The sequence below is a fragment of the Oncorhynchus nerka genome, unplaced genomic scaffold (genome assembly GCF_034236695.1).
Source record: "Oncorhynchus nerka isolate Pitt River unplaced genomic scaffold, Oner_Uvic_2.0 unplaced_scaffold_2121, whole genome shotgun sequence".
Classification (NCBI taxonomy): Eukaryota; Metazoa; Chordata; class Actinopteri; order Salmoniformes; family Salmonidae; genus Oncorhynchus; species Oncorhynchus nerka.
The window spans coordinates 25,001-35,050 of record NW_027039204.1 but is presented as its reverse complement, the minus strand read 5'-3'; the positions used below and the strand labels follow the sequence as shown (position 1 = coordinate 35,050).

At 48.6% G+C, this 10,050-nt stretch overlaps 1 protein-coding gene across 1 annotated transcript in view; it reads right to left on the bottom strand.

The window, feature by feature from the left end:
- Window positions 1-4,057: 4,057 nt before the first annotated feature.
- Window positions 4,058-10,050, bottom strand: part of LOC135567348 (guanine nucleotide-binding protein subunit alpha-12-like) — a 28,906-nt gene continuing 22,913 nt past the window's right edge. The window contains exons 2-4 of the mRNA XM_065014777.1: window positions 7,402-7,452; window positions 5,502-5,549; window positions 4,058-4,141 (exon numbers count right to left, since the gene is read on the bottom strand). Of these exons, the coding sequence (XP_064870849.1) occupies window positions 4,058-4,141; window positions 5,502-5,549; window positions 7,402-7,452 (183 nt within the window). The remainder of the gene's footprint in view (window positions 4,142-5,501; window positions 5,550-7,401; window positions 7,453-10,050) is intronic.

Sequence of the window (10,050 nt, the reverse complement as noted above, 5' to 3'; positions counted from 1 at the left end):
AGAAAAACAAACAGTGTCATGTTTGTCAAGAACAGAACCAAGGACTAGCCTGTAGAAAAACAAACACGTGATGGTGTATTTATCAGAACAGAACCAAGGCTAGCCAGTAGAAAAACAAACACAGCTCAGAACAGAACCAAGGCTAGCCTGTAGAAAAACAAACACAGCTCAGAACAGAACCAAGGCTGGCCTGTAGAAAAACAAACACAGACTCAGAACAGAGCAAGGCTGGCAGTGACAAACACGACAGGCTGTATTTAACAGGAACAGAACCAAAGGCTGGCCAGTAAAAACAAACACAGCTAGAACCAGAACCAAAGGCCCCAACAGTAGAAAAACAAACACAGTGTGTTGTATTTATCAGAACAGAACCAGGAAGACTGTGGTAGAAAAACAAACAGTGTTGTATTTATCACAACCATAGAACCGAGAGCCTATTGATGAAAAAACAAACACAGTGTTGTGACTGTCAGAACAGAACCAAGGCTGGCCAGTAGAAAACAAACACAGTGTTGTATTTATCAGAACAGAACCAAGGCTGCCAGTAGAAAAACAAACACAGTGTTGCTATTTATCAAACAGAACCAAGGCTAGCCTGGTAGAAAACAAACACAGTGTTGTATTTATCAGAACAGAACCAAGGCTAGCCAGTAGAAAAACAAACACAGTGTTGTATTTATCAGAACAGAACCAAGGCTAGCCTGTAGAAAAACAAACACAGTGTTGTATTTATCAGAACAGAACCAAGGCTAGCCAGTAGAAAAACAAACACAGTGTTGTATTTATCAGAACAGAACCAAGGCTAGCCAGTAGAAAAACAAACACAGTGTTGTATTTATCAGAACAGAACCAAGGCTAGCCTGTAGAAAAACAAACAAACACAGCTCAGAACAGAACCCAGGCTAGCCTGTAGATAAACAAACACAGCTCAGAACAGAACCCAGGCTAGCCTGTAGATAAACAAACACAGCTCAGAACAGAACCAAGGCTAGCCTGTAGATAAACAAACACAGCTCAGAACAGAACCAAGGCTAGCCTGTAGATAAACAAACACAGCTCAGAACAGAACCAAGGCTAGCTGTAGATAAACAGCTGTAGATAACAAACCAAGGCTAGCCTGTAGAAAAACAAACACAGCTCAGAACAGAACCAAGGCTAGCCTGTAGAAAACAAACACAGCTCAGAACAGAACCAAGGCTAGCCTGTAGATAAACAAACACAGCTCAGAACAGAACCCAGGCTAGCCTGTAGAAAAACAAACACAGACCAAACAATACATGTGCACAACACCTCCTCCTCTCTTCTGTTTTTCCAGAACAATCTGTTTTTTTTTCAATCAATTTCGCTGTATGAGATTTCATCCAGTGCAATCAACAACAACAACAAGTTAGAGAAGATACAACAATGAAACTGTACAAACGTCAGGGTAACGTTGGGGTTAGTGGTGATAGTAGTAGTGTGTTTTGACACAGTTTTACAGTATACTCACAGAGAACGGATACACACAGTAGGCTATAGACACACTCACAGAGAACATATACACACAGTAGGCTATAGACACACTCACAGAGAACAGATACACACAGTAGGCTATATACACACTCACAGAGAACAGATACACACAGTAGGCTATAGACACACTCACAGAGAACAGATACACACAGTAGGCTATAGACACACTCACATAAACAGAAGGAACAGTGTCTGGAGAGGGAGGAGAGGAGGCAGAGAGAGGGGCAGTCTGGAGAGGGAGGAGAGGAGGCAGAGAGGAACAGTGTCTGGAGAGGGAGGAGAGGAGGCAGAGAGAGGGACAGTGTCTGGAGAGGGAGGAGAGGAGGCAGAGAGAGGGACAGTGTCTGGAGAGGGAGGAGAGGAGGCAGAGAGGGACAGTGTCTGGAGAGGGAGGAGAGGAGGCAGAGAGAGGGACAGTGTCTGGAGAGGAGGCAGAGAGAGGGACAGTGTCTGGAGAGGGAGGAGAGGAGGCAGAGAGAGGGACAGTGTCTGGAGAGGGAGGAGAGGAGGCAGAGAGAGGGACAGTGTCTGGAGAGGGAGGAGAGGAGGCAGAGAGAGGGACAGTGTCTGGAGAGGGAGGAGAGGAGGCAGAGAGAGGGACAGTGTCTGGAGAGGAGGCAGAGAGAGGGACAGTGTCTGGAGAGGGAGGAGAGGAGGCAGAGAGAGGGACAGTGGTTATAAGGTAGTGTTGGTAACTAGTTAGACTAGATGTTCTGGTGTAAGGGTAGGGGGTTTCTTTACCCTCAGAGTCACTAATTCATCTTTCCAGCCACAACAGAGAAGGAGAGAGGGGGAGACGGGGGTACAATCACTCCTTTGTGTGTGTGTGGGGGGGGGGGGGGGGGGGCAGTGGTTACAGAGACAGAATAGAGAGAGAGAGACAAACTCACATTAAGAGTTTCTGTCCTGAATATGATGTACTGATATCGTCAACATGTGATAGGATGAGGGAGAGGGGAGGGAGTAGAGAGAGAGAGACAAACTCACTTTAAGAGTTTCTGTCCTTAATATGATGTACTGATATCGTCAACATGTGATAGGATGAGGGAGGGGGAGGGGAGTAGAGAGAGAGAGACAAACTCACATTAAGAGTTTCTGTCCTGAATATGATGTACTGATATTGTCAACATGTGATAGGAGGAGGAGAGGGGGAGGGGAGTAGAGAGAGAGAGACAAACTCACTGAAGTTCACCAAGAGGAACACTTGTGCAACACGATGATGATCACATAACATATGACTGGACCCCAGGGATCTTTCTCTGTCTCTCTCTCTCTACCAACTCTTCCTCAGAGAGGAGTCTGTCTGTCTGTCTGTCTGGAGGAGAGACCAACTCTTCCTCCTCTATTTTGTCTCTCTCTCTGTCTCTCACTCTCTCGCTCTCTGTCTCTCTCTCTGTCTCTCTCTCTCAGAGAACCAAGAGGGAGGGAAGGATTTAGTCTCTCTCTGGAAGGATGGAGGAGAGAGGGGAGGAGAGAGAGGAGGAGAGTCTCTCTACCAACTTCTTCCTCCTCCATTTAGTCTCTCTGTCTCTGTCTTTCTAGGGACTGGAACTCCTCTATTTAGTGTCTCTGTCCTCCTACATGTAACAGAATCAGAAGGAAGGGCTGAAGATGGAGGAAGAAGTTGGAGACAAGGGGGAGGATAGTTAGAGGAGAGTTCTCAGTCCTATGATTGGTCTCCTGGAGGATAATGGAGGATCCGAGAGGTCATCATATCAGTGATGTCAGGGATGGAAGAGTCTTCCTCGTCCTGAGACTGCAGTTCCCATAATCCACTCGATCCCCAGGGTCACAGGTTGGAGGCCTCTTGACCTTTCACCTCCAGGGTTCCACAGATAATGACCCTGATTGAAGGATTGACTATTCCACAGGTCAGAGTTCCGAGAGGACTGCCCTGAGGAGCTTCTCAGTGGAGTGGTACTCAGGTCATAGGAAGATACATTCTAGAAGGAGATCAATTCTAGAACAGATCAGATTCTAGAACGGATATAGTTCTAAAATCCACAAGAACTGTCAAAATGGAGGAAAGGGATCTAGTTGATGGAAAATGAGCCGAGGGATGAAAGGACTGCAGGAGAACTTCCTGAGCAGGTGACTCTAACATCCAGTCCATCAAGGGTCCAGAGAAGACCAAAATGGAAGGATGGTCTGGTCCATCCACCATGGACTGAGTTCAGAGGGAGCAACCCTCCTTCTAGTGGTTCTAAATCTACAAACACAGGGGAGGGGGCCTAGAGGAGGAGAGAGGAGGAGAGAGGGTGTATATATAATGTTAGTGTGTGTGTGTGTGTATGGAAGGATAATGTGTGTGTGTCTGAATCTATATGTGTGGTGTGTGTATATATATAACAATGTGTGTGTGTATATAATATGGATGTGTGTGGATATAGATGTGTGTGTCTGTGTGTGTGTATATAGGAGGTGTGTGTGATGTGTGGATAATGTGGGGAGTGAGTAGAGAGGTGTGTCAGGAGGAGATAGGGATGGAAGGATCTCTTTGAGAGATGGTGTCTTTAACAGGAGGAGAGAGGACAAAGGGATGTTCTCACATGGAGATCACGGGGAGGAGTGATGAAACAGAGGTTTTTCCCACGGTTAGGGAAGGACTGAACGATTGCACCAGGAACGCCTGGAGAGACAGAGACAGAGACAGAGAAGAGTTTGAGAGTTTGTGGGTTTACCTGGTCAGGTGTGTTTGTGTGAGGACCTGGTCAGGTGTGTGTTTGTGGAAGGATGGTCAGGTGTGATTGTTTGTACCTGGTCAGGTGTGTTTGTGATGGAAGGATGGTCAGGTGTTTTGTGTGTTTACCTGGTCAGAGGTGTGTTTGTGTACCTGGATGGAGGAGAGTTTGTGTACCTGGTCAGGTATGTGGAAGGATGTAGGTCCAGTGTGTTAGGGATCATACCTGTAGGTCCTGTGAGAGGGGAGGACCTGTAGGTCCTGGAGTTAGATCCTACCCTGTGTGTTAGGATCCTACCTGTAGGTCCTGTGTGTTAGATCCTAGGAGGAGGGGAGGTGAGTGATCTAGCAGGTCCAGTGTGTTAGATCCTACCTGATGGAGGAGTGTGGGGAGGATTCTACCTGTAGGTCCGAGGGATGGAAGGATCCTACCTGTAGGTCCAGTGTGTTAGATCTACCTGTAGGTCCAGTGGGGAGAGCAGAGAGGTAGGTCCCAGAGAGGGGAGGATCCCTACCTGAGAGGTCCAGTGTGTTAGATCCTACCTGTAGGTCCTGTGTGTTAGATCCTAGGAGTAGGTCCAGTGTGGAGGAGATCCTACCTGGAAGGTCCAGGTGTTAGGGAGGAGACCTGTAGGTCCTGTGAGGAGGAGAAATCCTAGGATGGACATCCTCCAGCCTCAGAGAGGGTCTCACAACATTCTGGGAAGTGTTTCTTAGTGATGTCAGATAGGGATGGAAGGATGGACCAGCAGGTCAGTCTTGTTGAGGAAGAGGATGATGGACAGAGAGGAGGAGAGAGGGATGTTCAGGATGAAGGAAAGATGTTCAGGCTCAGAGACCAGCCGAGAGGGGAGGGTCCTCCATCAGAACCTATGGAGAGGGAGGAGGTGAGGAAATGTCTCCCTTCCGAGAGGACTCTAAAACTGAAGATGTGATTTCACCCCAAAACCTCCAGCTACAGAGGGAGGAGTCATATACTCAGGTCTGGTGGGTGGGTGTATGGAAGGATCTGTCTGTCTGTGGAGGTCTGTGGGATCTGTCATCATGTCTAGGGTGTCTGTCTGTCTGTCTGAGAGTCTATTCGTCTGTCTGTCTGTCAGTCTGTCGAGGGAGGGAAGTGGAGGAGAGTCTGTCTGTCTGTCGTCGCAGAGAGGAGGAGATAGGGATGATGGATGGACACCATGAACAGTATAGATGAGGAGAGAGGAGGAGAGCACTGAAACCATTTCTGAGAGAGTGAGGAGTGACCCCCATCAGGATCTTAAACGGAAGGATGGATGATAAAGGGATGGAAGGATTCCTTAGTTGCCTTCCTAGGAGAGAAGGACAGAATGTCCTGGAGACTAGGGATATAGTTCTGAGCAGAGAGGAGGAGAGAGGGATGGAAGGATGGAGGAGAGAGGGGAGGGAGAGGGAGAGGAGCAGAGAGGAGGAGATAGGGATGGAAGGATGGAGGAGAGAGGGGAGGAGTAGAGAGGAGCAGAGGGGGAGGAGAGGAGGGAGGAGAGAGAGGAGCAGAGAGGAGGAGAGAGGGATGGAAGGATGGAGGAGAGAGGGGAGGGAGGAGAGAGGAGCAGAGAGGAGGAGAGAGGGATGGAAGGATGGAGGAGAGGGGAGGTAGAGAGGAGCAGAGAGGAGGAGAGAGGGATGGGAGGGGGATGGAGGAGAGAGGGGAGGAGTAGAGAGGAGCAGGAGAGGGAGGAGAGAGGGATGGAAGGATGGAGGAGAGAGGGGAGGAGTAGAGAGGAGCAGAGAGGAGGAGAGGGAGGGGAGGATGGAGGAGCAGAGAGGGAGGGAAGGGATGGAAGGATGGAGGAGAGAGGGGAGTAGAGAGAGGAGCAGAGAGGAGGGGAGAGAGGGATGGAAGGATGGAGGAGAGAGGGGAGAGAGGAGCAGAGAGGAGGAGAGAGAGGGAGATGGAAGGAGGAGGAGAGAGCAGAGAGGGGAGGAGAGAGGGATGGAAGGATGAAGAGAGAGGGAGGAGCAGAGAGGAGGAGAGGAGGGGAGGAGAGAGAGGAGCAGAGAGGAGGAGAGGGATGGAAGGATGGAGGAGAGAGGGGAGGAGTAGAGAGGAGCAGAGAGGAGGAGATAAGGATGGAGAAGAGAGGGGAGGAGAGGAGGAGGGAGGAGAGAGGGATGGAAGGGATGGAGGAGGAGAGGAGGAGAGAGAGGGATGAAGATGAAGGAGAGAGGGATGGAAGGATGGAGGAGAGAGGGAGGAGTAGAGAGGAGCAGAGAGAGGAGGAGAGAGGGATGGAAGGATGGGAGGAGAGAGAGGGGAGGAGTAGAGAGGAGCAGAGAGAGAGGAGAGAGGGATGGAAGGATGGAGGAGAGAGGGGAGGGAGTAGAGAGGAGCAGAGAGGAGAGATAGGGATGGAAGGATGGAGGAGAGGGGGGAGGAGAGAGAGGAGGGGAAGAGAGGAGGAGAGAGGGAGGGAAGGATGGAGGAGAGAGGGAGGAGTAGAGAGGAGCAGAGAGGAGGAGAGAGGGGAGGGAAGGATGGAGGAGAGAGGGATGGAAGGATGGAGGAGAGAGGGGGAGGAGCAGAGGAGAGAGAGGGAGGAGAGAGGGATGGAAGGATGGAGGAGAGAGGGGAGGAGAGAGAGGAGCAGAGAGGGATGGAAGGATGGAGGAGAGAGGGGAGGAGGCAGAGGGAGCAGAGAGGAGGAGATAGGGATGGAAGGATGGAGAGAGAGGGATGGAGTAGAGAGGAGCAGAGGGGAGAGGAGAGAGAGGAGAGGAGGAGAGAGGAGGAGAGAGGGATGGATGGAAGAGATGGAGGAGAGGCGAGGAGAGAGAGGGGATGGAGGAGAGAGAGGGATGGAAGGATGGAGGAGAGAGGAGAGAGAGGAGTAGAGAGGGATGGAAGGATGGAGGCGAGAGGAGGAGAGAGGGATGGAGGAGAGAGGGATGGAAGGATGGAGGAGAGAGGAGAGAGAGGAGTAGAGAGGAGAGAGAGGAGTAGAGAGGGATGGAAGGATGGAGGAGAGAGGGATGGAAGGATGGAGGAGAGAGGGAGAGAGAGGAGGAGAACAGTAATATTATCATGCTCTTTGATTGTTTTTGTTTGTCATTTATGTACAGTATTTATGTACAACAACAGTATTCAACAATAATGTAATTACATAGTCAGTAATACTATCAGATGGGGGGTGTGGCCAGAGGTTCTGACATTAAATGTTAAAGGTAAAGAAGCTCCGCCCACTCACCGGCTGGCCAATCCGGTCCAGGTTATCCAGGAAGTATTTCACCGACTCACTCTGTGAACAGGAAGAGACAACAGTCGTTTTGACTTAATTAAACGTTTTATTCCATTGTTTCCATTAGACACAACATGGCTGACAGCTTTGAAAGTATTTGCTATATAATTCAACCACAACAAACACTCTTCCCACTGGGCAAAGACGTCAATTCAACGTCTATTCCAAGTTGGTTCAATGTAATTTCATTGAAATTATGTGGGAAAACGACGTTGATTCAACCAGTATGTGTCCAGTGCGAAACGACGTTGATTCAACCAGTGTGTGTCCAGTGGGCTGACACCGAGGCCTCTAGAATGCTCTACAATGTTCAAACAAACAAAACTGATCATTAAACTCAACCTGACACAGACAGAGAGGAGGGAGAAAGAGGGAGGGAGGGGGACAGAAAGAGAGAGAGAGAGAGAGAGGGACAGAGGGGGAGAGAGAGAGAGAGGGACAGAGGGGGGGAGAGAGAGAGAGAGGGACAGAGGGGGGGGAGAGAGAGAGAGAGGGACAGAGGGGGAGAGAAAGGGAGAAAGAGGGAATAAGAAAGAGAGCAATGTTTTCTGATAAAAGTGTGTTGACCCTGTGTTCTGCCTCTAAGAGGGGAACAACACCTAAAACAGACCCAGGATCAGCTTCTGAACGCGTTCCAAGCGCTCTATGAAGCAATCTCCCAATTCCTCTGAAGGGAACAACACTAAAACAGACCCAGGATCAGCTTCTGAACGCGTTCCAGGGGCTCTATGAAGCAATCTCCCAATGCCTCTGAAGGGAACAAAACTAAAACAGACCCAGGATCAGCTTCTTAATGTGTTCAGCAGACACTTTTATCCAAAGTCATTGGTCCATTTTATGAATAGGTGTCCCCAGGCTGTATCAAACCCACGACCTTTGGTCTTACATGCACCACACCGACTGAGCCAAACAGGATGTTCAACGTTATTTAGTATGATAGTTCAGTCTGGTACATTACAACCTCGCTCACATCCACCACCCCAGGAAACAGCTGTGTGTGTGAAAACAGAGAGAGGGATTAACCAGACAGAGAGACAGCAACCCCCCCTTCCCCTCCCTTCCCCCCACACAGAAAACTAGCCCTCGTTCCAAAACTATTCCTCTTTCCAAAACTATTCCACTTTCCAAAACTATTCCTCTTTTCAAAACGATTCCTCTTTTCAAAACTATTCCTCTTCTTTCCTCTTTTCAAAACTATTCCTCTTCCAAACTATTCTCTTTTCAAAACTATTCCTTTTCAAAACTATTCCCTTTTCAAAACTTCCTCTTCAAAACTTTCCTCTTTCCAAAACTAAACTTTCTTATTCCTCAAAACTATTCCTCTTTCAAAACTATTCCTCTTTCCACTATTCTTCTTTCAATTCATCTTTCATTTAGTTGACGGGCTCTGGTCTGGTCTTATTGTAAAAGTCAGTTTGTCTTCTTCTCCAAATGAGATTCCAACTTGTTTTATAAATGAATAATAATTTGTCAGAGTCTGTTCGAAAACGGACCCCATTGGACGAACGGCCGTGAACCGTTATGTTGCCGTGCCAAACAGGAAACGCAACCCCATGACCCAACGGCTGACCTGTGATGTCACCGCCACAGGAAACAAAGTCCGCCAACGTAAGGGGGAGGGGCCAAGAGTGGGGGAGAGGGGAATTCCCAGCGTTGAGGAGATTAACTCAAACTACATACGCAGGCAGGCAGACAGACACACACACACACTACACTCTAGTCTCACTTTGCCATACCACCGTCTGGAGAATTTAGATTTGGTGTAAAAACACAGCGAACAGATTTTGATTAGATGTTACATTTCTATTCCACCTGTAGAACGGCTGCTGGGTGCTATGTGAATCACCTGACTACCGTCCCGGTAGTTGGTGTTGTTGCTAGTTTTTCAAGCGCAAGTTATCACGTGTTGCTGACAAGTCTGCGATTGATATTTTATTGAAAGTGAATTACGTTGGTAAAGTCAAAGGTCACGTTCTAAACCGCTCTGGTGACAAACCCCTTTTCCTTTTGAGTCATCCTGTCCACACGGCCGCTTTGCTACCACTGAAAATATCTTGAAAATGGCCCAGTATTTAGTTTCTAAGGACCCATAAAACAGAAGCAGTGGGAGAACATATTTAAGTAATTAAATACATTTTTTAAAAATCTTTAAACGGTGTATTATTAACTAGCTGGCTACAGTAGGCCTCTATGTAGACTCCACTGAGCTGCTAACTAGGTAGCTAGCTACAGTAGGCCTCTATGTAGACTCCACTGAGCTGCTAACTAGCTAGCTAGCTACAGTAGGCCACTTTATAGGCTAACTCCACTAATCTGCTAACTAGCTAGCTGGCTACAGTAGGCCACTTTGTAGACACCACTGAGCTGCTAACTAGCTAGTTGGCCACCTCTGGAATAGAAGTCTAATCTGCCAGCCAGCTAGATCAATGGCTAGCAGGGTAGGCCACTTTGGAATAGAAGTCTCACTGAGCCAGTAACTAGCTAGGGTTGGCCACCTCTGGAATAGAAGTCTACTCAGCCAGTAGATCAGTGGAGCAGGGTTGGCCATCTCTGGAATAGAAGTCTACTCAGCCAGTAGATCAGTGGAGCAGGGTTGGC